The sequence below is a fragment of the Heterocephalus glaber genome, unplaced genomic scaffold (genome assembly GCF_053883595.1).
Source record: "Heterocephalus glaber isolate CG9 unplaced genomic scaffold, H.glaber_assembly_v1.0 deba00000347, whole genome shotgun sequence".
NCBI classification, from domain to species: domain Eukaryota; kingdom Metazoa; phylum Chordata; class Mammalia; order Rodentia; family Bathyergidae; genus Heterocephalus; species Heterocephalus glaber.
The window spans coordinates 51,431,619-51,458,520 of record NW_028258143.1 but is presented as its reverse complement, the minus strand read 5'-3'; the positions used below and the strand labels follow the sequence as shown (position 1 = coordinate 51,458,520).

The following is a 26,902-nucleotide window of genomic DNA, read 5'->3' as shown; positions in this document are numbered from 1 at the left end:
CTGATAAGACAGAATCCTTAATGCTTTTAAAATAGTGGGCTTTAAAGCTTCAGTGTTAATGAGATTAAGACCCTGAGAGAATGTTCTAATACACAGTATTAAGCAACTATTTAGATAGAGAATATTGAGAGGCAGCAAATTAAAATGCATTGTGAATAATTTTTTTATTGTAAGAAAATATTGAGCTTTATGGAGTTAGTCCATATTACGTGGATTTTATTAGATGGCCTTTTCACTAGAAGTAATATAAATGTGTATGGATAATTCTGTCGTGAATTTTCTTTCAAAGATTCAAGGACTTTTGCACCTCTGATTTTCATTATTCACCATCATTTATTATTAAATATGTATGGATATTCATGGAGTTAATTTATTGCAAAAGACCCCAGTAGGTTCAGAGAGATTCTAATCATGGATATAATCATTGGCACTGTATAGGCAAAGGCTGGGGCCGCTTGAAGCTTTGCACTCACAGCTTACACTGCAGAGAAGAGGAATTACTATTTAATTTGCTGGGTGGCGAAGTTGTACCCAAAGCTACCAATTAGCTTTCCAGCAGAAGACCAAATGCCATTTCTGTCCTCATCTCATAAACCTGGGACCCTCTCTCCTGCTCAAGGGCTAAGTAGGGAATTAGCTATTGATCCAAGAGGAACCCATACAAAAGAAGAGAACAGAAATCCTACAATTCCATTCTGCAGTATTAAGATTCAGGACTTCCTGTGCTTCCACAGTCTGTGAAAGTAAGAACCAAGTCTGTCTCTCATTTTAGTGATAACTTTTATGAGCCCACTATTTTTAAAAGTTAACTGTTGTGTCAGAATAAAGAAAAATATATACTTTCATGATTAATTTCATACGTGCTTCAGAAAATTTGGAAAATAGGCACAAAAGAAAAAATTCATAATGCTACTTCCCAAAGAATGTATTTTCTTCTGATCCCGTTTTTATGTGTCTAGTCTATTTATAAATATATAAGCACATGCATTTATATATGCATGTATACATTTCTCATTCAAATCAAATATGTGAACGCGGAGCTTTCAAGGCAGGTATAAGTCATGCCGCTGCGACAGGGATGCGTGGGAGTGCTCAGTTGCAAGCCGCCCTTCCTGTCGGGAGTACACTAACCCCTGGCTCTTTCCTGCCAACAGCAAACCCTCTGGCTCAGAACCAACGCCTAAGTCACGCATCGCAGACCTTCCTCCTGCCAATCCTGATCACATTGGTGGATACAGACTCGCCACAGCCACTTTTGCTGGCATTGAAAACAAGTTTGGCCTTTATCTCCCCAAATTTAAATCTCCTAGTGTTGCTGTGGTTCAGCCAAAGGCAGCAGCGGTGGCAGCTCAGTGATGAGGCAGTTGTCTCAAGCTGCGGAATGGCACCATGAGGAGAGAGGCAGAGGAGAGCAGCCCTGTGACGCATCCAGTTAGCTGCATGGTGCTGACTGAGCCTGGGAGTCCAGCTATTCTTTCCACATGATATATACATATATTTGTTTATGAAGTAATCATTTGCCCAGGGGGAAAAGCCACAAGGCAGTTTCAAGCTTTAGTCTCATGTGTTGAAATGTTTTCTAAACCTTGGCATGAATTAGTGTCCTAGACTCTGCTCTGCACAGCTTGTACTTAACAGTGACTGTACATATTGTACATCTTTGTACAGACATCTCGGCACCTCATCCCAACCAGTCGGATTTATAGAAGTGTCATGCGGTCGGAGTGGCTTGAAATGTACAGAATGTTTTGAAAGTGTTTTATTAAGAGTCACATAAGAATAAATGTATTTAAATCCCTTCTCTTATTGGTGACTTAGGGAAATAAAGTGTCAATATTGGATGTATTTAATTCTTAGTTTGTTTTCCATTCTGGAATGAGAAAGTATTTGCTGATAAAAGACATAATGCGAGCAAGAAATCAGTGATACTTCAGCAGAGTGTGTGCCGGTGGCTGCCGGAGGAGTGGGCTAATGACTCGCATGGCTGCTGTGTCTCTCTCTGATTTAATGTGCGTGTGATCCTATCCTCTCTGTTGGTCTCAAAGCACTGTGAGACAGCGCCTCTCTGTCAGTGTGCATAGGGAAATAGGTGTCTCCGGCAATACCGTGCACTTCGCTTTTCTCCGACACAGCAAGGCAAAGGCCAAGCCTTTGAAAGAGGAAAGGATGTTTTGGCAGCCTCCTTTCCGATAGTGTGGTTCCAGTCGACAATAGAGCACACCAAAAAGTATGCGTGTGGTCGGCTTATTCTTTGTGAATACACTGACGGTGCTTTTGTACTGATTTACTGCTGATTCTAACTAACTCATGGTCAGGTTTGCCCACTCTCCCACCTTTTATAGGAAATAGTTTTGGAAAAGGGTGAGGTTGAGGGAGGGGAAGTCCAGATGAAAACTACTTATTCCAAAAGTTGCTCACCAAGGGTATGGTTGGTAATTTAGATCTGAACATGCATTTTGGCAGCCACATCTAGGTTTTCCTGAGGATGTGATTTGATGTGGAGCATCAGCATTTATTTACTTTAGCAAAGTGCCCTGGGAAACCATTGCTCTGGCCAGTGAGCTGGGGAGTGAGAATGTACACAGGATCTCAGAGGGGCAAGCCCAGAGATGGACAGTCACTTAGAGTCCTGTTTGGCACTCAGCAGGTGGCTGACAGCCCTGTGACTGCAACAGGGTCTCCGAGAACAAAAGAATTTGCTTTGAAAGGAAGTTATCTCCAAATGTATTAGATTAGAAAACACATTAGAATGAAGCAAATAGCACTATTGTTTTGCTCTACCTACCTCTTGTTAAAAATACCCAAATAGTCCATGGAAATGTAATAACATGTAGCAAATGGGTGTATTGGATGAGATTTACACACACACTTCCTGCCTGAGTAATCAGTGCTAACAGGTTAGAGTAGAAATTTAAATCTGTAGTCTGTTTATATACAGCTATAGAAATATGCGATTATATTTTTAAAAACAGGATTATGTCATGTGTTACTGTTACTTTTGCTCACTAAGTATGTCTTTGAGACCTTTCCATGTCAGTTTATAAAACTGTATCATTCTTAATAGCTGCATAGTATATCCTTGTGTGGATTATGAAACTTGTTGTAAAGATTCCTTTATTGACATTTGCTCATTTTTTTCACCACTGCAAACAATGCTGTAGTGCATGAAAAACATCTTTGTGTGTATATCTTACACATACATGCTAGTATTCCCTTAGGGCTCAGTATTTAGAATTGGAGTTCTAGTTTAGAATTGAAAATTCACAAGATAAGTGAGTTTTACATTTTAATACATATTGTCACATTGCTCTTTCTATAGGCAGCATGTAAGAAAGCCTATTTTTTAGCAAATTATGACAGGTGATCTTGTTTTTTTAAAACTTGCCATTCTCATAATTGCTAGTGGAGTTGAATATCTTTTCATGTTTACTGGTCATTTGTACATTTTCTTATTGTGGAATATGCAGAAAGTACCTGAAATATACACAAACACATACCTTTCATGCAGGTATGCACACATGTAATCTCCCCACCCTTGGAGACTGAGACAGGAAGACTGCAAAATTCAAGTTTTGCCTGGGCAACTCAGTGAGGCCCTTTCTCAAAACTAAAATTTTAAAAGGACTGGGGATGTAGCTCAGTAGTGGAATACCCCTGCATTTTGCCTTGATAGCACCAATGATGATGATGATGATGGCGGCGATGATGATAACATCCATGTGGCCACCAGTTCAAGAAATACTACATTTCTCTTACCTTGGAAGCTCCCCATATGTTCTTCCCTATCGTAACCTCTCTCTCCACTTTAATACCATCCCTACTCATCATTTCTGTGCCTTTCTTTATAGTTTTATTACTCATATATACCCTATTTTTGAAACTTATATGAATCAAGTTATATTGTATACTTTTGAGACTTCTTTTGCTAAACATTATGTTTGTAAGATTCATATCGCTGTGTGGCCATAGTTTATTCCATTGTATGAATGTATTAGAATTCATTTTTCATTGTACTCTTGATGGACATTTGGTTTTTTTCAAGTTTGGAGATGTTACAGACAGTGCTGCTATGGATTTTATGAACATGTGTTCTGGATGGAGTATGCATCTGGAAGAGTATGTATGTAACGGAGCCATAGAGACAGCGGGTTTGTTAGAATCAACTGTACTAGGTCATGCCAAACTGTTTTCTGAAGACTCTTGGACTAATTTCCTCCCAGGTATATTGGCTTTTTGATTTTTACCAAAAACTGGTAGGTATATAATGGATTTCATTATGGTTTTAATTAGCATTTTCCTTATATCAAATGAAGCTGAACAACTTTCATGTTTATTGGCTGTTTGGATTTTGTCCTTTGTAAGTGAAGAATATGTTAACATTTTTCACCTGTTTTTCTCATTGGTTTGCAAGAGGTTTATATATTCTGGATGCTATAAGTTGTGTTGCAAAATCTTTGTCTACTTTGTGGCTTGTCTTTTCACAATGTTTTTGATAGGTTAACATTTTATATATTCAAATATATCAATATTTTTCCTTATGATTAACTTATTTTGCATTTCATTTTCTAAAAATTACTGTTTCTCTCTAGGTCAAAAATGTCGTTAGTGATTTCCTTATTAAATGCTGTACGGTTTTGCCTCTCACTTTTAGGTTCCATCGACTTGGGTCTCTGGCATATACGGTGAAGTAATGGTTTGCTTCTCTGTTTGGCCAATCTGCTGGTCAGCACTGTTTATTGAAAAACCTTCCCTTCCTGATGGCTTTCAGCACCTCTTTGTTGTATGGTAAGTGTCGATATATTCTTGAAGCTACTTCTGAGCTCTTTCTTTGTTATACTGGTCCTTTTCTGTGCCACTCTACACTCTCTTCATTACTGTATCCTTAAGAAAAATGTTTTGATCTATAGTATAGCAAATCCTTTCCTCTTATTATTAGAAATAGCTTATCGAGAGACACAGTGAAAATTTGATTGGAGTTGCAGTGAGTCTGTAAGGCAATTTGGAAGAATTTATATTGTATTTATAGTGGGGGCTTCCAATCCATGAACATGATATATTTTATTACTTAAATCTTTTTAAAGTCTTAATAAAGTTTTATAATCACCAAAGATGTCACATCTTTTGTTGTATATATTCCTAAATATGTCATATATGTGGATGCTACTATAAACTATATCCCTTAAAGTGTTATTTTTGATATGCAGGAATAAAATATAACCTGTCTTTATTATCCGGATTTTCAAATGGATAGAAAAGTTTGAAGAGGTAAAATGAATTATTTCAGTACTTCTCAGCTAGATCCACTTATTTACATTTTTTCACCACATACTGCATCACTGTTGCAGTATCTGTCTCCTAATAATGAGGACATGCTATGGCCAAACTTTAGGGTGAATATCAGATGTTCACTCTAAATCCAAGTTTCCCCAACTACTCCAACAATGTCTTTCTAATCTAGTCAAATCAGTACATTATGGGGCCGGGGATTTAGCTCAGTGGTTCCGGTGCCTGCCTCGCAAGCGCAAGGTCACAAGTTCGATCCCCGGTACCAAAAAAAAAAGTACATTATGCTTGGTAGTTAAACATCTGTAGTAGATAGCTCTGAAATAGTCCTGCCATTTTGATAGTTTTTCATTGTAAGCCAGTTGTCTAATAGAATGCCTCATATTATTTATCTGTTTCCTCTTAGTAGTGTCTAACTCCTTCTCGTATTATAGACTGCAAATTGGTCTGGCAGTATAATTCCCCTGCTCTCCCCCTCCGTCCTTCCCTTCCCCATTCCATTCCTTCCCTTCCCTCTTCCTTTTTCCTTTCCCTTCCCAGAGGGTCTTGCTAAATTGCCCAGGCAACCCTCAAACTTGGATCCTCTTGCCTCAGCCTCCCAAGTAGCTGAGATTATAGACATCCACTGTCATGCCCACTTAACTTTTCTTTCAAACAATTTTACTGAGATTTTCTTTATTGAGCTCTGTAACCATCACAAGCCAATTTTGCTACCTTTCTATTACCTTCCGAAATGTGAAATGTTTCATTTTATATTCCCAGCAGTAATAGATGAATGTCAGTTTCACCAGTTCAGCAACACTTTGTTATTGTCTGTCTTTTATTGTAGCTTTTCAGTGGCTGTGAAGTGATACCACATTGTGGTTTAATTTACATTTTCCTAATAAAATGCTAAGCATCTTTTCCTCTGTTTATAAACATTTGTTTCTTCAAATCTGTTACCTATTTTTAACCTGGGGTTTGTCTTTTTATTGTTGAGTTGTAGGTGCTCTTTATATGTTCTGAACATGAGTCCTGTATCAGACTTGCAAACATCTTTTCTCTGTTTTCTAAATGGTGTCTTTTATAGCACCAAGTTTTGTTTTTATTAAATCCAATTTCTGTCTCTTTCTCTTAATCATACTTCAGGAGTCACCTAAAAACTCTTTGCTTACACTATGGTCATAAAGATTTCCTGTTCTTTGAAAAGTTTTTTGTATTTTAACTGTTACATTTAGGTTTATGATCGCTTTAGTGTTAATTATTTTATGTGGTATGAAGGATCTACATTTATCTTGGATGTGGATATCCAAGTGTCTGAACACCATAACTTGAAAAGACCACCCTTCTCTGATGAATTGCCTTAATGCTCTTATCAAAAATTAATTGACCAAAAATTAATTGACCATGGATATAAGGATTTATTTCTGGACTTTAGGTTTTGTTCCATTCATCTCTGTCACTGTATAGTACTTTTGCTAAGACCATACTCTCTTGATTACTGTTGCTTCATATTTAGTTTTGAAATAGGAAGGTATAAATCTTTTAACTGTTCTTTTTCAGAACTTTTGGCTATGTTGGATTTTTTTGCTTTTCCAAATAAACTTTAAGATTGGCTTGTCATTTTTTGCAAACAGCCTACCAGTGTTTTGTTAGGGATTTTGTTGGCTCCGGAGATGAACCTGGCGAGAACCGCTATCTTCACATTGAGTTCCATCTTTGAACTGGGAATGGAATTCCAAGTTGGAATGGAATCTCTCTCTGCTTAGGCAGATCTTTAAAAATTTCAGCCACAATTGTACTTTTTCAGAGTATTTCTTAAATTCTTTTTCCAAAGTAATTTATTTTTTATGGTGTTTTTATGAATGGAATTATTTTAACTTCATTTTCAGAAGTTTATGAGTAGTATATAGAGATTAAAATGATTTCAGTATATTGATCTTGTACTTGCAGACTTGCTCAACTCATTAGTTTGGTAGTTGGGTTTTGTTTTCTCTTTTTGTTGTTCTCTTTTTTTTAAACTACCTTTTATATAAGATATATAAGGTGTCATAAAAAATATGGTCAGTGTTTATATTTTTAAAAAGTTATCACAATAAAAGACATTGCCATTAATCTACCTCAGAATAAAGCATCCCCCCTCACTTCAAACACTTTTAAAAAGAGCAGTCCTCTTGTGAGTGTATTTATGAGGTGCAATTGAAAATTTGGTGAATACTATTGATGAGAGATGTACAATGGAAAAGCAGGTTTCTAAAAATACTAGTGTGGGCTAGGGGTTTAGCGCAGTGGCACCGTGCCTGCCTTGCAAGCGCAAAGTCCTGAGTTCGATCCCCAGTACCGGAAAAAAAATAAAAATAAAAATGCTAGTGTGTTCTCATCCACTTATTCACCAGATCTGCACTCTCTGACTTCCTTCTCTTCCTCAAAGTCAAAATGACCATGAAAGGTAAAAGTTTTGAATTGAATTGGGACTTCGAAGCAGCTACAAACAGTGCAAGCAAAAACACTCAGGAGGGCTGGGGATTTAGCTCAGTGGTTTCGCCGCCTGCTGCGCAAGTGCAAGGACCTGAGTTCGATCCCTGGTAGCAAAAACAAACAGGAAAGAGGACTTCCAGAACTGCTTTAGAAAATGGCAAGAATGATGGGATAAGTGTGCTCAGATTGAGAGGGAGGTTTTTTTTTTTTTTGGTACTGGGGATTGAACTCGGGTCCTTGTGCTTGCACAGCAGGCAGTGAAACCACTGAGCTAAATCCCCGGCCTGAGAGGGAGTATTTTGAGGGAGACTAATGGTAATGTGTCTTTTACTGTAATAAAATTTTTAAAATTTAATTGTCCACTGTATTTTTTTTCATACCACATATATTTTGTGGTATGTCATTTTAATTCTTGTTTGGGAATTATTTTTTTAGAGGTTCCTTAAAGGTTATAATATATTAACTTATAACAAGCCTACTTCTGATTAATATTAAGTTCAATAAATTATATTCCAGAAAACTCCAATAAAATATAAAAACTTCACTCTAATAGAGATCTGTTTCCTCCCTTTTGCTATTGTGGTCATATATATTATATTTTTATATGTTATAATGCCACACTTTAATAATTATTGATCCTTGCAGTTATGTTTTAAATCCATTAAGAAATGAAACATGAAAACATGGAGTCTTTCCTATTTGTTTATGTAGCCAGCACTGTAACCCCAGCATTCTAGGAGGGCTACAGATGTAGCACTGTGAGCAGGCCTTAGGTTCAATCCCTAGTACTGAAAAGAAATTACCTTGTTTTTTATTTCTTGTAAATGTGAGTGAGTCATCATGTACTGGTATCTCTTTTCAAAAGGAGGATTTCCTTTAGTGATTCTTGCAAGGTAGGTTGGCTAACATATTTGCAATCATTATTTGTTTCAGAATGTCACTTTTAAAAAGTGTACAGCTTGGTAGATTTTCTTTTTTATAATTTTTATTTTGAATAGTACATTTTTGTGGTACATAATGATTACATACTTCATGGAGAGCTGGTACATGAACATAACATGTCCTCATTCTTTTTATGTCCCCTCCTCCTTCCCTCCCTCCAGAATGTTGTTATTTTACTTTTGTTTTTGGAGTGTAGTACTGCTAGATATGGAATTCTTGTTTGACAGATTTTTTTTCTTGCAGAAGTTTGAATGCCATTCTCCTGCCTGATTTCTGATGATAAATAAGCATTGATCATATATATTGTGGTTCCCTTAAATATGGTAAGATAGCATTCTCTGTTTTCATATTTTTGTCTTTTGAATATGATGCATCCATTTTTCTTCTTTTGCTTTTCTCTTCTGAATTCCAGTTATGCTTGGTGGTACCACAAAGGTCTCTGAGGTTTTTTATTTTTTGTGATATTTTTTCTTCCAGTTCTTCAGACTTTTAGAAATTTTAAAGTTTTCTTGAGATTTTAAATGTGCACATTGCCTATTCCTTCTCATTTCCAATAATGTGAATTATGTATTTTAATAATTCTAAAGAGTGATCATTTTTTGTTTTTACAGAGAATTGCCTTTGTTGATCCTTTTGATTGTGTTTTGATTTCATTTATTTCTGATCTTATCTGTTTTCTTTCATTTAATTGTTTTTGTTTTACCATCTTTTTCTAACTACTTTTTTTTGTTTTTTTGAGACAGTTTCACCATGTAGTTCAGGCTGGTCTTGAATTCACTATGGAACCCAGGCTGGTCTCAAACTTATGACAATCCTCTTGCCTCAGCCTCTCTAGTGCTGGGATTACAGGTATGTATCCGCATGGCCAGCTATAACTTCTTGAGATGAATATTTATCTCACTATTTTCTTTAAAAAGAAAGCTGGAAATTTTTCATTATGATTTCCTCTAAGAATGCTTTTCTGTTCACCATGTGCTAGAAATGCTAGAAGCTGACAGGGAACTCGTAACTGATTTTGATATCTTCTTAGACTCAGGGGTTATTTAGAAGGGTTTTTTTTTTTTCTTTTAACCCAATTCCTTTGGACTAAGCTAAATCTCTAGCCTCCTCCCACTTTTAATTTCTTTTTTTAATTTTAATTTTTTATGTGTGTGTTACCAGGGATCAAACTCGGGACCTTGCGCTTGCAAGACAAACGTGGTGCCACTGAGCTAAATCCCCGGCCCCTTTTAATTTTAATTTTGAGACAGAATCCCACTAAGTCCCCGAGTTGCCCAGGCTGGGCTTGAACTTGTGATTTTCCTGACACAGACTCCTGAGTGCTGGCATTGCAGATATGTCCCACTGAGGTTGGCTAGAAGAATGTTTCTTGATTTCCAAATTTGGGAGGATTTCTTACTTTTTCTGATGATTTTTAGCATAATCACGTTGTGGTCAAAGAATATGTATCAGTGATTACAATCCCCTTAAAATATGCTGAGCGTTGCTCTTGACTCCACAAGTGGTCATTTTCAATAAATACCTTGTGAACACAGATAGAGATGTGTCCTGCTGTTGACAGGCATTTGCCGTGTGTGCATGCATGTGCGCTCACTTTCCTGCGATCATGCTTGGTCAAGGGTTGGGATTGATTGAAAACTTCTGTATCTTACTGAGTTTTTGTTTTTGTTTTTGTTTTTTTTCACCTTGCTGGGGATGGAACCCAGGGCCTTGTGGATGCTATGTAAGTGCTGTAGCACTGAGCTACACCCCAGCCTTTTTGTTTTTATCTTTTTTTGGTACCAGGGTTTGAACTTGGGACCCTGTGCTTGCAAGACAGGCAGTGGGCTAAATCCCCAGCTCCTACTGAGTTTTTTGTTTGCTTGTTGTGTTAATTAGTAAGAGAAATATGTTAAAGTCTCCCATCATAATTTTGTATTTTCTGTTTATCCTCGTAGCTCTGTCAATGTTTGCTTTATATATTTTAAGATTATGTCATTAGGTGTACTGAAACTTAAAATTATCAGAATTCTTGGTGAATTGAATTATTTGCCATTGTAAAGTTCCCGTTTTTATCTCTTGTAATGCTTTTTGTCTAAAATCTGTTTTTATGGTAATATACCAATTTTCTTTGTATTTAAAGGCATATTGTCCTCATCTTTTCTTCCATATTTTCTCTAGTTTTAGATATCTCTTCTGTAAGCAGCAAATATTTGAATTTTTAAAAAGTGTAGTTTGACTTCAGTCTTTCACTAAAGCAATGTAGTTCATTTGTTTGGGGTTGGTTGGTTTTAGACAGGGTCTCACTATGTAGTTCAGGCTGATCTTGAACTCACTATGTAGCCCAGGCTGGCTTTGACCTCACAGTGATCCTCCTGCCTCAGCCTCCTGAGTGCTGGGATCATAGTCATGTGCCACCATGCCCACCTGTAGTTCATTTAATGCCCTGATACAAATCATTTGTATTTAGTCCTAACATTTTATTTTGTAATTTCTTTGTCCCATTTCTTTAATATTATTCTCACTTTTCTTGAGTGTTTTGGACCAATTATTCCTGTGTTTTTGCTTTCCCACTGTTTGGAGTTTATATACTTCCTCATTCTTTTAGTAAGTCTGCAATAGATATACTGTACTTCATTAAATTGAAGTTGGATTCCTTTATCCTGCTCTTATTACAAGGATCTTGTTATGCCTGAACACTTGGTATTAGCTCTCAAGGCTGATTAAGTGCTTGGTTTACTTCTCTGGGTTCTGGCTTTTCCTTACATTGTTGACTTGTAAATACGTAATATATTAGGTCTTCAGTACTTTAAATATACTCAAAAATTCAGCACTTTAGTTTTCAGCACTGATATAAATAACCTAGTCTATTTTCCTAGGAATGAAGTTTTTTATTTGTGTGCTGTGGGTTGCTGATTTAAAATTTTTTTTTCTTTTTTTTGGTACTGAGGATTGAACTCAGGTCCTTGTGCTTGCGGGCAGGTGGCGGAACCACTGAGCTAAATCTCTGGCCCTCGATTTAAAAATTTTTAATTAGGGTGGCTATGTTTCTCCAGAATTTTTCTGTGCATTTAGCTTTTAGTTTTACTTTTTATTGAATGTAGGGTGAGGAGTAGGAAAACGTATTTTTTAAAAATAGGCTTTTTTAGGGCTAGGGAATTTAGCTCAGTGGTGCCGCCTGGCTAGCAAGTGCAAGGTCCTGAGTTCCATCCCCGGTAGCAAAGATAAATAAATAAATAAATAAATAATAGGCTTTTTAGAGCAGGTTTAGGTTCACAGCAGAATTGAGTGGAAAGCACAGTGTTGCCATCTGCTGCCCCTCTAGCCCACACAGTTGTGGCCTACCCGGCCAGCAGCTCCCTAGCCACGGCCACTAGCGTCAGGGCCCGGAGTCCCCAAGTCATGCTACAGGTCACTCCTGAGGTTCTGACAGATATACAGTCCATGTGTCCACCACTGTAAAAGAATATTTCTCTGGCCCCAGAGTCTATGCTGTGCCTCCTCATCCCTTCTTCCTTTCAACTCCTGACAACCACAAAGCTTTCCACTGTCCCCATGGTCTTGCCCTTTCCCGAACTTCATATATTAGAATCAAAGGGCATGTAGTGGCTTTTTCAGATTGGCTTTCTTGACTTGGTTATATCTCTTTAAATTTCTTCTTTGAATTTTTATGGCTTGAGAGTTCATTTCTTTTTAATGCTGAATAATATTCCACTGTCTGGATGTACCACAGTTTATTCCAGGAGAGATCTTGGTGGCTTCTGAATAAAGCAATTCTGAATAAAGTTGGAATAAACATCTGCATGCAGGCTTTTGTGTGGGTATAAATTTTCATCTCCGTTGGGTAAATGACAAGGAATGAGTGATGGGTTATATGTTAAGAATAGATTTAGGGGCCGGGGATTTAGCTCAGTGGTTCCACCGCCTGCCTCACAAGTGCAAGGTCCAGAGTTTGATCCCCATACCAAAAAGAAAAAAAAAAAGAATAGATTTAGTTTTATTAAAAAGTACTAAATTTGGGCCAGGGATTTAGCTCCATGGCATTGTATCTGCCTTGGAAGTACAAGGTCCTGAGTTTGATCCCTGGTACCAAAAAAAAAAAAGAAGTGCCAAACTGTCTTCCAAGGTGACTGTATTGTTTTGCATTCCCACTAGCAAAGCGTGGAAGGATTTTGAGATAGGGTCTGAGTTTCCCAGGATGGGTTTAAACTTGAGATCCTCTTGGCTCAGCCTCCCCAGTATCAGATTACAGGCATGTGCCACCATGCCTGGCATATTTTTCTTATTTTGAATGCTATATGTATGTATGTTTGTGACTTACTGATTTACTGTGGTGTTGAGGATTGAACCCAGGGTCTTCCAATCGAACTACATCCCCAGCTTTTTAAAAATTTTTTTGAGCCCTTGGTGGGCTTGAACTTGAGATCTTCCTGCCTCAGCCTCCTAGAGTGCTAGGATTACAGGCATGTGCCAACGTGCCCAGCTTTGAATGACACCTGTATCACAAAGAAAATTCCAAATATAGTCGAACCTATTTCTGTATTCTCTATTCACAGTCCTTTGAGCTATTTCTTATCTTGCTATTGGTACTATGTTGTTGAATTACCGTACAACATCACTATTACTTTAATATGAAATAGCATTTGAGGGGCTAGGGATTTAGCTCAGTGGTTCCAGCGCCTGCCTTGCAAGTGCAAGGTCCTGAGTTCGATCCCTGGTACCAAAAAAAAAAATGAGGTTTGAAATAGCATTTGATACCTCTTCAGTGTTCTTCATTTTCAAAATTATTGTGGTTACTTTTCTGTCATTTATCTTCCATATGAATTTTATAATCAACATTTTAAAAGTTCTATTTAAAAATTAATTAAATTTACAGATTAGTTTTAGGGAGTATACTGATATTTGATAATATGAACTCTTTCAGTTTTTCAGATTTTGATGTCCTTTAGCAAAATTGCTGTTATGTTAGTAAGTTTTATTCTTGTATTGATTTAAACATTTTCACTACTGTGAACAGGTTATTGCCCACTACATTTTGTAATGAACGTTATACCTGAGAAAGGTGTTGATTTTGGTATGATGATCCCATGGTCACCTTGACAATTTTTAATTGATCCAATGATTCTACATTGGGGTACATTGTGATTTTGCAACAGTGTGTAATGATCAGATCAGGCTAACTGGCATGTTAACCGCCTCAAACATTTATCACTGCTTTGTGTTGGTCATATTCAGAATCCTTGCCACCAGCTATTGAAATACACAATTGCTGTCAACCATAGTTAGCTGTGCCATAGGACATTAGAAGTTGCTCCTCTTAGCCAACTTCATCCCATACCCTCCTGTAACCTGCATCCTCTCTCTATTCCTCTCCTCCCATCCTTCCCAGCCCCTGGTACCCTCTATTCTTGACTTCTAGGAGACCAGCTTTTTAGCTTTCATTTGTGAGAATAAGTGGCATTTGTCTTTCTGTGCCTGACTTACTTTACTTAACATGAGGTCTTCCAAGCTCATCCATGTTGCCACAAATGACAGGACTTCATACTTTTTTATGGCAGAATAATTCTGAATGATATAACATTTTTATTTACTGTATTTCCTTTATTCATCTCTTAATGGACACCTAGGTTGATTTTTTTTCTTGGCTATTTTGAGAAATGCTGCAGAAAACATGGGAGTGCAAATGTCTTTTTTTGGTACTGGGGATTGAACTCTGGACCTTGTGCTTGCAAAGCAGGTGGGAGAACCACTGAGCTAAACCCCCAGGCCACGTGTCTTTTTGACATACAGATTTCATTCCTTTGGCTCTATGCCCAGTAGTGGGCTTAGTGGATCGTGGATCATATGTGATAGTTTCTCATGTTTTGAGGAAACTTCATACTGTTTTCCATAATGGCTATACTAGGTTTACATTTCTGCAGTGTGTGAGAATTTTCCTTTCTCTGCATCCTCACCAACATTTGCTATTTTTTCTTTTTGATAATAGTCATTGTAACTGGGGTGATATACTCAGCCATTTTAATGAACTTTATAATAATTTTTCAGTTGATGGTCTTGGCTTTTCATTAAAAATTCTCCCTACAAAATAGTTTTATGTGTTTTCAGTACATTTTATTAGTGTAGAGGTGTGGACCTCCATTATAATGTTGAATAGGAAGAGCTTCATAACAGCCACTTTTGCTTTTTCCACAGCTTTAGTGAGAAAGATTCTAATGTCTTCCCCTTAAGTGGAAGGCATACTGATAGATTTCCTTAAGAGTTTTATGCTACTCCTATTTTATTTTGGCATTTCTTATTTTTTAAAAAATAAATAAATTTTATGAAATACTTCATCGGTTTACTGAGATCATAAGATTTTTTCTCTTTTAATTTTTTAATGTGATTAAATTTCCTAATATTGAAGCATTTAAAAATTTCTAGGATGAACTTTACTTGGCTGTGATATCTTAATTCTTTCAAATAGATTGTTATATTCAATTTTGCATTTATTTATTTACTTTTTCTTTCTTTCTTTCTTTTTTTTTCCAGTACCAGGGATCAAACTGTCTGTCTAGGCTGGGGATTTAGCTCAGTGGTTCTGCCACCTGCCGCGCAAGCCAAGGACCCAAGTTTGATCCCCGGTACCAAAAACAAAAACAAAAACAAAACTGTCTGATCTGACCTCAGGAACCCCTTTGGTCATTTCTTTGCTTGCTTCTACAATGAAGGACTCCAGCTCCTTGTTTTCATTCTTGCCATGACCAGACACTAGACATTTTCCCAAGAAGTCCCAATTTTGTATTAAATACTAAATGATTAATGGTTTTTAAATTTCCTTTTTACCCTGTTATTCAATTAACTTACTTCCATCTGTTTGAAATTTTTCTTTGTGACAACCTTTTCATTTTTCAGTGTAAATTTTAGTGCACTGTGATAAATAGGTTCACAATCACTCCTTTTGAAATAATCTGACATTTTTGGTCAATAATTCATACTTAACAGGGATGAATCTTTTTAATCTTAAAACTTGTATCTTTTTTAGACCAAAGAATTCTAGATATTTTCTCTCTACTTTTCCTCCTGTCTCCTTTCTGTTTAGATACTGGAATGTTTTTTACCTATCTCTGTATCTTTTGACTTTCCTTAATACTAACTCCATCCGCACTTCTAGGTGATAATTGACCCACCTTGTAAGGGACAGCTTTGCTTTTCCGCAGTATCCTTTGATTATTCAGCCTTTTAAAAAGTTACAATTTTACTAATATCAGCATGGACTTTTATAATAATTTTTTTTTTTTTTTTTGGTACCAGGGATCGAACTCGGGTCCTTGCGCTTGCGCAGCAGGCGGTGAAACCACTGAGCTAAATCCCCGGCCCTGTAATAATATTTTATAGCTATGATATCCTCATATATACTCTTGGGATAGGAAATACTCTTACTTGGTATTCAATTAACTTACTTCCATCTGTTCTATTATTTGTGTGGATTTTTTTTGTTTGTTTGGTTTGGTTCAGGCCCTTTCGTATTGCTGGCATTCTTCAAATGTTTTGGTGACTCCTAGTTGTAATTTGTTTAGTTCCTTATTTAGTGACTGTGTAGTTGTTGATCGCCTTTCTTAGAGATGTTTCTGCTAATCAAAGCTGATGCTGGGAACGGTGAGGTGTGCTGCCAGTTGAGGATATGCCAGTATTCAGATTCTGGCTATAAGCTCCTCTTCTTCTAAGGATCAGGCTTTGCCCTGCTTCTCCAGTTCTAGTAGCTTTTCCCACTTACGTGAAACTTGGGGGTTTTGGCAGCCTAGGGATTGAACCCAGAGCCTCACACCTGTCGGGCAAGTGCTCCGTCACTGAGCTTCATCCTAGCACTTCCCCCACTTGCCTACCGTATGGCCTGGGTTCGGACACTGCTTTTGCCTAGGAATTGAGGATAGAGCATGCTTAGATGTTCTGAATCAGCTGCCTAATTGCGATGTCCGGACCCCAGGTACCTTCCTCCTTTGTATCTGTTTATGTTGGGTTCCAACCCATTCTTCCCATTTAGCAATCTTTGCCTGATTTGAATTTTGATTTTCTGTTGTTTTCCTTGCCTGTAGCTCTGATCTTGCTATTTTTCTGGCCTTCAAATTTTTATTATATTGTTAGCCCTTCTTTCAACATGGAACAAAAACTTTTATAAATTTTCCTTATTCTCTTTAAAAGAATTAGTGTTTCTCTCACCATGCACTCAACTAAAATCGAAATGGATTAAAGATCTAAATATTAAAACAGAAATGCTGAAACAGCTGGAACAGAGGTTAGTTAGAACTCTTGAAGACATTGGGGTAGGAAAAGATTTTATGAACAAAACCTCAGTTGCCCGTGAACTAGCACATTCAACAAGTGGGATCTCTTCTTACTAAAAAGCTTCTACACAGCAAGAGAAACCACCAGCAGTGTGAAGAGACAACCCACAATGTGGGAAAAAATTTTCATCAGTGGTCCCTCAGACGAAGGTCTACTATCTTGAATCTATAAAGAACTTAAAAAAATCAGACCTCCCAAATTTAAAGAACCAATCCGAAAATGGGCATCTGAAATGAACAGACATTTCTCAAAGAAGTAGAAATAGCAAATAAACATATGAAAAAGTGTTCAGCATCACTGGTCATTTGAGATGCAAATGAAAACAATGCTGAGATTCCACCTCATCCCAGAAAGAATAGCTGCTATCAAGAAATCAACCAATAACAAATTCTGGCGGGGCTGTGGGGAAAGAGGAACCCTGCTCCACTGCTGGTGGGAGTGTAGACTGGTGCAACCACTGTGGAAATCAGTATGGAGATACCTCAAAGAACTAGGACTGGAAGTCTCATTTGACCCAGCTATTCCCCTGCTGGGTATCTTCCCCAAAGAATTAAAAGAATCATACCACAGTGATATATGTGCACCCATGTTCATAGCAGCACAGTTTGTAATAGCTAAAGCTTGGAAAAACAGCCCAACTAACTGCCCATCAGCTGGAGACTGGATAAAGAAGATGTGGTTTTTTAATAAAATGGAGTACTACTCAGCCATAAAAAATGAGAAATTAGAGACATTTATAGCTAAGTGGATGCACATTGAGGCGATACTCTTTAAGTGAAATAAAGAGGACACACATGTAAATACCGAATAGTTTCTCTAGTGTGAGAAACTGAAAGTGTAAATAAGGACTAAATGTATAATAGGTCATGTGAAATAGGAAGAAAAGGGGCAAAGGGGAGGGCAAAGTGGGAGGGGTAGGGGAAAGGAAAGAAGGGAATGGAATTAATATGAGAAAATGAAAAAAAGTCTCTGTAAATAGGGAGGGATGGAGGGGTTGAAGGGAGGGCAGGGGAAGGGGGAAAAAATAAGAACCAAGAGAGATTATGTAAAGGTGCAAATTTCCAATGATGAATGTCATTATATTGTATACCTAAAATGTACCAATAAAAGGATATATAAAGAAAAAAAGAATCAGGAACTATGAAAAGCATTTTGTCAGTCATAAAATATTACATGCGTTAATTGCAATTTTTAACTCAATATAGAATTTGGGGTCAGTAAACCAAACATTAAGAAACCACTTTTTAAGTCTAAATTATTAAAGCTTCATTGGAAAGTAGCTCATTCCAAAAATATATGAATAAATCAGCAGCCATGTATTGAGCACCTACTGTGTGATCCATTGTGCTGGGTTTAGAAATGAATTAAAGCATAATCACTATTCTCAAAACAAAAAACAAAACACAGCCTGATTAATGATGATAATTTAACAAGTGCTATATTAAATTTGTGGGATTGAAAATAAAAAAAAAGAATTAGTGTTGAAGTGTCTCCTGGGATGATTCTATAGTTATAGCATGTAATGTACAGTTAGACATTCACAGAAATTATTAATTTACAAGGTTCTATTGAAACATCGTTCTCTGCTTCCTAGTATGGAAGTTTCATGACAGACCCATCAGTGATGAAAACTAATTTCTAGGGGTCATGAAAAAGTATTTAGTGACAATCAGTATTATTTGCATTAGAAAAATAACAGATTAGGGACAAGAGAAATATCTTTTTAAATGAGTCAGCTGTTTTTAAGAGAAAAAACAGGCCCAGCACTGCCCTTAGCTGCCTCATATTAGAAGGTCTCTTGAAACAAGAGTCCTGTGCCTACCTGTGCCTTTCCCCAAGGGGCAAAAAGTCCACAGGGTGAACAGGACCCCCCCACTTGAAACCAATGTTGTTCCCTTTTACCCTATGTTCAAGGTATTGGGCCTGTGAATTTCCTGTCTAAACAGCTCAGCTTCTGGGGCTTATGGGGTTTCTTCCCCTGGCCCACATCCATCAAATTCACACAAACGAAGTGGCCAAGGGCTGGCTATTTGCAGGGATGTCAACAAAACTTAGGCATGTAGATCGAAGAACCCACGAGTGTTTCAGTATGGAGCTGACGGTGGAGGAGGAAGGCAGTGGCTGTGGACTGGTTTTCTGCTGGCTGCTATTTTCTGGCACAGAATTCTGAGGAGACTGTGCACTAAAATTGAAGCCGAACTTGCATGTTGTTGTGAACATAATACTCATTCAGCTTATAAAACTGAAAGATTTTTACTTATTTTCTCAGGGCCCAAGAAGGAGAAAGGTAGCCACTTCTGAGTGGGCTCAGGCAGCTGAGAGGCCATAAAGGAGTTCTGTGCAATTGTAGGTAAGTACTTCATAGCTACTGCCATATTTTTCAACCAGTGGAAACTTCTATTCCTGTATCTAACCTGCTTATTCTAGTAGTTTGAGCTAATCAGAGTAAAAATTTCTAGAACCACTTTCCTGGAAGCCAGAAGACTAATCTGAATTCTCTTCATATGGAGATGCTTTAGGGTCTTTAAACACATATCACTCACTGTGTGTAGGGTTATCTGAGTAAAACACTGAATTCTTACTGGGCGTGGTGGCATGCGCCGGTTACTCCAGATACCCAAGGGAGGCAGTATAGTGAGATTCTTGTCTTGAAAACAAAACAACCCCCAAAGCCCACAGCTGAATTGTTGGTTGACTGGGATCATCAAGAAAGTGTAAAACAATTATGCATACTGCTCTGAAACCCAGGCTGCCTGGGTTAGTGCCTACACTACAGTCACTTAAGGTTCCCAAACCCTGGAACATGCTGGCTCCAGCTTGCAGCAGCTCACTGAGAGCCTGTTATATACCCTCCCAATTCCATGTTCAGTGACATCATACTGATAGTTAACAGCTGGCTATGGTAGGGGCACTTATGCCATGGAAACAGGCTACCAATGAGGCCCACAGAAGTTGGTTCAAATCACTTTCCTCTTCTGTAAACAGTAATCATAAGAGAACCAGGATAAATGAGAATTTGTATATGTACATACATGATCATTTAAAATATGCTCAGTAAGTTTTAGAAGTTATTGTCACTACATGGTCAAAATGTACAGGCCAGTTCTTTATAAGGCAGGAGAGACGATAACTTTGGAAACATTCGTATAGTTCCAGTAAGTACATACTCTTGGTACAAGACCTTTGAGTAAGTGCTTGTATTGTTCCCAACTCTGTTTCCGTGAAACTTATAATGACTTAGTAGTCTCTCCTGGCAGAGGAAGCAGAATGAAAAAGCTAAGATAAAGATTACAAGGGAATCCTAACTGATCACAAAGGCCTGTGTAGTAAAGCAGCTATGTCAGCAGAGACCTGTGAATTTCTAAGAAAGAGCCTGTTTCCAACCTCTTGCAGTCCAGAAACAGAGCCTATCACTAGTATGAGCTGCTGTGGAACAGTGACTCTGCTGAAGGTTATTTTTGTATTTGTGTGGTGCTTGATAGTTTAGCATGCATTTCCATATATATATATATATATATATATATTCAGGTTTAATTCTTATAACTACCTTGAGAATAGATGAGGAAATAGGCTTAGCGAGGTAAGTCCATTTGCCCAAAGAAGAGTCGAGTTTCAACATACATTCTCTAAGTCCAAGTCTCTTGGAACTAGAAATCCCAGGACCACTCTATTTTGTAAGGGTAAATCTACCAACCAAATGTTAAGGTTTAGGTCAGTTGTTTCCTCACAGTTACAAATCCAACCAAAGCACAGCATCATACTGATGGAGATGTATTAAGCCAGTTATTCTCTTGCACCACCGATGATATTATAGCATTCATTTTACAACAGAGAGGATGGGGCCAGTCTTTTTATCACACTATACTCCTTATCTGACTTTCAGCACAAAACGTCCTTCTCAATTGATAAAAATACTACTTAAGTAGTTCTTGAGTTTCAAGAACACTAAAGTCATTTCTTTTAGCTTTGGAAGATGAGGTCATCCTCCAAATCTAATGATCCTTAATGTACTAACAAATTCACGATTTGTATCAAACATTAATGAAAGTGAGGCCCATAAGTAAGGGCTTAGTCATTTTACCAACTTCGTATTCAGTTGGTGTTTCTGATTATCAGGTTTTGACATCTGTCTGGATGGAAATCATATTTTGGATACAGTAAGAGAGCAAGGAGCTGCCAGTCCAGTTGTGAGGAAGATTATTATAGAGAGGGATCGTTGCAGATTCATGGTACTGCTTCCTGTGACTACAGCCAGACACTGTTACCCGTGGAGCCAGGCTCCTCTGTGATCTGCTCAGAAGTATGCATGTGTTGTTTCCAAGGGGACTAACCCCAGCACAGAGGAAGGGTACTACAGAAATTAGAACAGTTTGTTCCCCAGATTTTTGAGGAAGTGACTGTGGTTCTGCTACTATGCTGTAGTGCAGTCTTTTTTTTTTTTTCTTTTAATATAATTAGTATTGAAGCAAGTTTGTTTTCTTACAGATTCAAAAGGTAGTTCTACTTCCTCTTTTATAAGGCTCTGGATATGTATGGAACTAATGTAAGAACAACAGTTGGTACAGGCTGGAAATTCAGAATGGGTCATTTTTTTTTTCTACTTAATGCTAACTTTACCATAGAATGTAGAGAGAGAAGACATTTCTAGGAAAAGTATCCATGATTAATAGCAATATTTTCCAGTGGGTTCACTGCTATTCCTAAACATCAGAGGACTGTTCTTAGGGTTTAAACTGTGCTGAGATTTTTTTAGAATTCAAAAACAATTTCATGAACACCATGCTCCTGAATCCTTCAAAGATAAGCCTTGTTTTTATTCTCTTTTTTTTTTGAGACAGGGTCTCGCTTTGTAGTTCAGGTTGGCTGTGAACTCACTATGTAGCTCAGGCTGGCCTAGAACTCTCAGTGATCTTCCTGCCTCAGCCTCCCGAGCGCTGGGATCATAGGCGTGTGCCACCACGCCTAGCCTAGATGAGCCTTCTGTTTACATTGCACAAAATCTTCACAGAATGGTCTCTTCTCCATTCTTAAAAAATCAAAATAATAAAAGCCCTTATTTCTGTAGTACTTTATAATGTGTAAAGTCTTCACATACACCTTCTCATTAATTGTCACAGGAAGCAAGTATTTTCCTCATTTAACAGACAACAGAAGTGATGTGTCCCAGTGATCATGAGCCCAGTACTCCTCCTCCTCCTCCTATACAGACCACCCTAAATATAAGAAATTTTCTTCCAATGCATTTCCATTATTTTGTTCAGAAAAAAAGTACTTTAAAAAATCTAGTACGAAAACTCACCAGACACACAATTACTTGCTATCAAAGACTTCCTGGTGGTGTACCTGATTCCAAGTCAGTGTCAGGGCTCTGCATGTTCGGTGCGATGCAGGGTGTTGCGCACCCCATACAATCACGGCCTCACAGATTTCTGACCAAATCAAGTACCTCCTAAGAGAAGCAGGATAATACCTCATCCTGCCTGAATAAGTGACCTCACAAAGGGAAATAGGCCTTTCAGGAAGCTTATCTGAGCACAAGCTGTTCCATCCTCTGACTGGGAACTGGTAATGGAATATTAAAAAGCCCAAACTGAGATTCCTGCTATGAAACTAACAACACAAAATACTGTAATTTTATAAAAGTTTGTGAAAGATTGCTGATTGGCTGTGTCGAAACTTATCTGTAGCTAGAAGCTACATATTAAAAACTTGTATACTAGACATCCATTTGAACTTTTAGAAGTTATGGCATTGTGAACATGGCAGGCAGAAGGAGAATCTAAATACCAAAAGTCCAACAAAAGGTCTGAGAGCCTTGGCCTGTGGTGAAAAAGCATTACAAGGTGGTGGCTGTTCAGTCTGGCAGTTGGCACCCTGCCCACTGTGGAACTCGGGACTGAAGCTAAGGCCTTTGCACTGAGCCATGCCCTAGTACCCCCACCTCCCCACCCCTGCCGAGACAGTGTCTCTCTTAATTTGCTAAATTGCCTTGGCTGAGCTTGAACTTGTGATATTCCTGCCTCAGCCTCCCAGTGCTGGGATTATAGGCAAGTGCAGTCTTGCCTTGGCTGCAATTGACATTCTGTTTAGGACTGTAGGATCTTTTTTCCTCTGTTTTTTTTTTTTTGTTTTTTGAGACAAGGTCTTGGTATGTAGTTCAGGCTGGCCTTGAACTCACAGAGATCTTTCTGCCCGAGCCTCCCGAGTACAGGGATTATAGGTGTGTACCACCACACCCGGTTTGGATCTTTTTCCAAAACTGACTCTTTCTTGTGTAAGAAAAGGATTTTGAAAATATAATACAGTGAGTTATTAACATTTTGGGGTAGTAAGACCAAAGATAATGGTTAAAAGAATGTTCTGAAGTGCAATTCTCCACTGAAAAGAAATAATGAATGTGGATGTTCTTTTAATATTGTTTTTGGGGCAACTCTGGTTTCTTCAATAGAACTAAAAGTCCTCAGATCCTGATCTCTAATCTCCTAGCATTTATAATTTTTGAGTCAAATATAAGGTTCTACTAGGGAGTATTTTCCCCAAAGCTGTGAGGTCCCTAGCTGGAAAGCAAGAACTCCTTTATTGCCATTATACAGCTTGGATTATCAAAAAAGAAAAAAACTGAATTGGCATTCCATCACCAAGTCATCAAAAGAAGCAGAGCAGCAGGCCCTGTACCTTAAGAGTCACTCCCATGGGTTAGGTACGTAACACCACATGGAAGCCAACCAGCCGCTGGAGGTGGAGCTGGAGCTCTGTTCTCGCTAACATACATCTAATTACCCAGCTTTTCCTATTTAGAAAATCGGTGCAATGCCAATGTTGAAATACTATTGTGGAAATGATATTTAAAATGCATGCCCATTAGGAAGGGAAGAGGAAAAATGATATGCTTCATAGCAGATTTCATTTATTCATTCAAGCCCTTCATTTCCACATGGTTCAGATGCTTTTCCTGTACTAGTACAGAACAGAAATAAATCAACCTTTTTCTAACACTGAAAGACTAGGATCAGTCATCCTTGAAACTACTTTACTTCCTCATCCTATACCTTTAAGTCATCTATTCCTTCACAGTGCAGTATCCCAGCATTACTGCAACCACAATAATATGAGGAGATTTTCCAAACACTGTAGAGGGAACTGTATCTGTAAGAGGAAGAAAGCTTCTACCAGTCAATATTTGGTTTAAACGATACCAAAAAATGACCTCAGAGATTTACTGCAAGTTATTTATTGCCTGTAAAACTATCCTTCCTCAACATAAATAATGGTAAAAAAATTAACTTCCCTTTCAAAAGAGAGAAACAAAGCAAAGCTAGCCAGGGAGCTATAACTTCTTTTCTGCTCAAAAAAAGTAAGTGATTAACAACTTTACAATTTCTATAACTATTCTTTCAAAATTCATGTCTTTCATTTTTAAAAGTATAAAGAGCTGATATACTTCTTGTTAACTTAATTTTGTTAGAAGATTCTATGTCAATTGTGTGTCTCAGTATAGTACTTTCTTTTCTATTACAGTTAGCTTTAGAGCTAATTCCTTATAATAAATTCATGTGTGTCTAAAAACATATATTAAAGTTGAATAAGCAAAGGTCTACATTAAGGTTTTGGGAGGAAAGAGGAGTAATTATTCTCCCAAAGCAAAAATTCTTTAGTGGTATTTTACAAGTTTACCAATTTTATTTTCTTTTATAATTGAACAAAACTTGAGTCCCATGGTTCGTCACATCTCTTGATTTTCAACTTTATGTAACATTGTGTTTTAGTTATGTTTTCTCTTTTTCTAGTCATTCTTACAAACTGAGGGCAAAAATACAATAGCTATTACAATGACATGCATTTTTCTACACAGTGTGACCTTGCTGCAGTTGAACTTTTTAAAGACACTGCTGCCATGAAATAACTTGAGATGTTATCTTTGGCAAATAATGGGGAATTACAGGGGTCAATTTAGGAAAACTAAATATACAAACATGAAAAGTGCCTGGTGTAATTAATACAATTAATAATTTTAGAGCAGGAAGGAAATTCAGAAATCATCTAATTTGAACTTAATTCCTTGATAAAGGAATGAGGCACAGGCTTGGCCAAAATCTGACTTCTTATAGGTGCCAGAGGTAGAACTAGAATCGGGGTCTAATATTCTAGGTCAACTATTCTTTATGCTGCAGAATACTCATAGTTAAGACGTTCTGTTATTATTTAGAATTCTCTCACAGTAAATCTTTATTGGAATTAAAATGTTCAAATTCTGATTTCTAATCTTCCTTCCTAGTTCAAGTTCTTTTGTCTATCTAAAGCTTGTCTTTTATTCAAAAGGTCCCAACAAAGGAGATGGCAAGTTTAAAGCGGCTACAAATCAAGATCTGATCATAATACATTTCTCTAACCCTAAAATTGGTTGATTTCAACACTAATTGTTAGGTATTCATCACCGACCTTTCAGACTTGTAGAGAAAGGTAGGGTTACAGATCTCAAGGTGTGTGGAGCTGCTAAAATGCCAAAGCACAGGTCATCTCAGCACTGTGCCTTCCTTTATCACTACCACAACCATGAAATCAGTCAGTCTCAAAGGAGACTTTACTCAGAGAGCTCACATGCACAGTAGACTCAATTAGTAAAAACATTAGGAGCTTTCCACTTATCCTTTCAATATGGATAGCAAGAAAATAAGGTAGTACAGCAAAAGTTAATATAGGGGAAACTTCACTGACAGATTATCCAAACACCAGTTCATAATGCATAGGGAAATCTGTAGTATGCCCTGGATGGTATATGTAAGGCACAAAGCTTTTCAGGATTCAAAGTAGCTGCTCACAGCAGGGCTTAAGAAGGATAATAATAAAAGACATTTTATAAAAAAAGATGGAAAATTCAAATTGCAAGGAGTAAAAATGAACATTGAAAAGTTAGTATGTTTGTTTTTATTTTTAGATAATGACTACTTGAACTATAAAGACAAGGATGTTAGAATGGAACTTGGATAAGTGTCTACATGCTGTGATGAAGAACAATGTTCCTACACATTATGGTTAAAATATTATCAGTGTAACAGGAATTGGGATTATTTAAAAATATGTAGGATTTATTTAATCTGTGCTTTTGAAATAACTGTAGTGTTATAAATTGAAAAGATTCAAAAGATTACTAAATATACACCTGTGCATTAGAATTCAGAAAAAGCTGCATTCTGTAAAGTCAGTTGTATTAAAAATGACACGAATCCAAAACAAAATGTGTATAATATAAAAAGACATTGTAAGCTTTGCTTGCTGCATTAAATCCACAGATTAATCCATGAAATTTTCTTTTAATTATCATTCAGACAGAAGCATGCAAATAGTCTTAGAATATACTTAAGTGTTTTCCACAAATCCACTAAGACTACATTCCCCTTTCCAAGAACTAAGCAGGTATTCGGGTAGCTGCTTCCTCCTCTGCATCAGCTCGGTTTGCATTAATTTCTGCAAGTGTTCGGCCAAACCGCGCCCATTCGTCATTGCGGGGAACAGCAATCTGCTGTTAAAAGAAAGACAATGTCTTATGTACACTGAAATAAAAGACCATCTTATCTACTACTACTCAGTTTTGTTTTCTAATAATTTTTTCCACTAAAAAGTGATAATTGACCTGAATGGCCTTTCCACAATGACAGTGACTATAACAATGATTTATAACATTTCAAAACAAAAGAAGGTTTTTCTGATGTTGTGACAGCCTTTGAAATGACTTTGCTATTATCACCATCAGTGCGAGAGAGAATAACAATGATGCCTTGTAAATGAAACTCCTATGCACCATCTTAAGGATTTTGCTGATGGAAAGGAATTCCTTTAAAAATTTAACTTCAGTTTTGCGTCATCCCTATTATGAAACAGTTTCAAAACATGGTTTGCAAGAGTTCATTTCTTAGATGTA

General features: G+C 37.3%; 2 protein-coding genes and 1 long non-coding RNA gene across 22 annotated transcripts in view; 2 read left to right on the top strand and 1 right to left on the bottom strand.

Annotated features, from left to right (window-relative positions):
- Slc25a12 (solute carrier family 25 member 12) overlaps nucleotides 1-1,850 on the top strand; it is a 205,610-nt gene extending 203,760 nt beyond the window's left edge. For all 11 annotated transcript variants that reach the window (XM_087196421.1, XM_087196424.1, XM_013076971.3 and 8 more), the window contains one exon: nucleotides 1,155-1,850. In XM_087196421.1, the coding sequence (XP_087052547.1) occupies nucleotides 1,155-1,356 (202 nt within the window). In that variant the 3' untranslated portion in view covers nucleotides 1,357-1,850. The remainder of the gene's footprint in view (nucleotides 1-1,154) is intronic.
- Nucleotides 1,851-17,906: 16,056 nt separating this feature from the next.
- On the top strand, nucleotides 17,907-26,565 carry LOC110344447 (uncharacterized). Its single transcript, XR_002387034.2, has 2 exons — nucleotides 17,907-19,333; nucleotides 25,919-26,565. It is a non-coding gene; the product is annotated as an uncharacterized LOC110344447 (long non-coding RNA).
- Nucleotides 24,642-26,902, bottom strand: part of Dync1i2 (dynein cytoplasmic 1 intermediate chain 2) — a 61,617-nt gene continuing 59,356 nt past the window's right edge. For 6 of the 10 annotated variants that reach the window (XM_021238565.2, XM_087196463.1, XM_087196498.1 and 3 more), the window contains one exon: nucleotides 24,642-26,503. In XM_021238565.2, the coding sequence (XP_021094224.1) occupies nucleotides 26,390-26,503 (114 nt within the window). In that variant the 3' untranslated portion in view covers nucleotides 24,642-26,389. The remainder of the gene's footprint in view (nucleotides 26,504-26,902) is intronic. The other 4 variants (XM_021238566.2, XM_021238567.2, XM_021238569.2 and 1 more) reach the window with 2 other exon arrangements.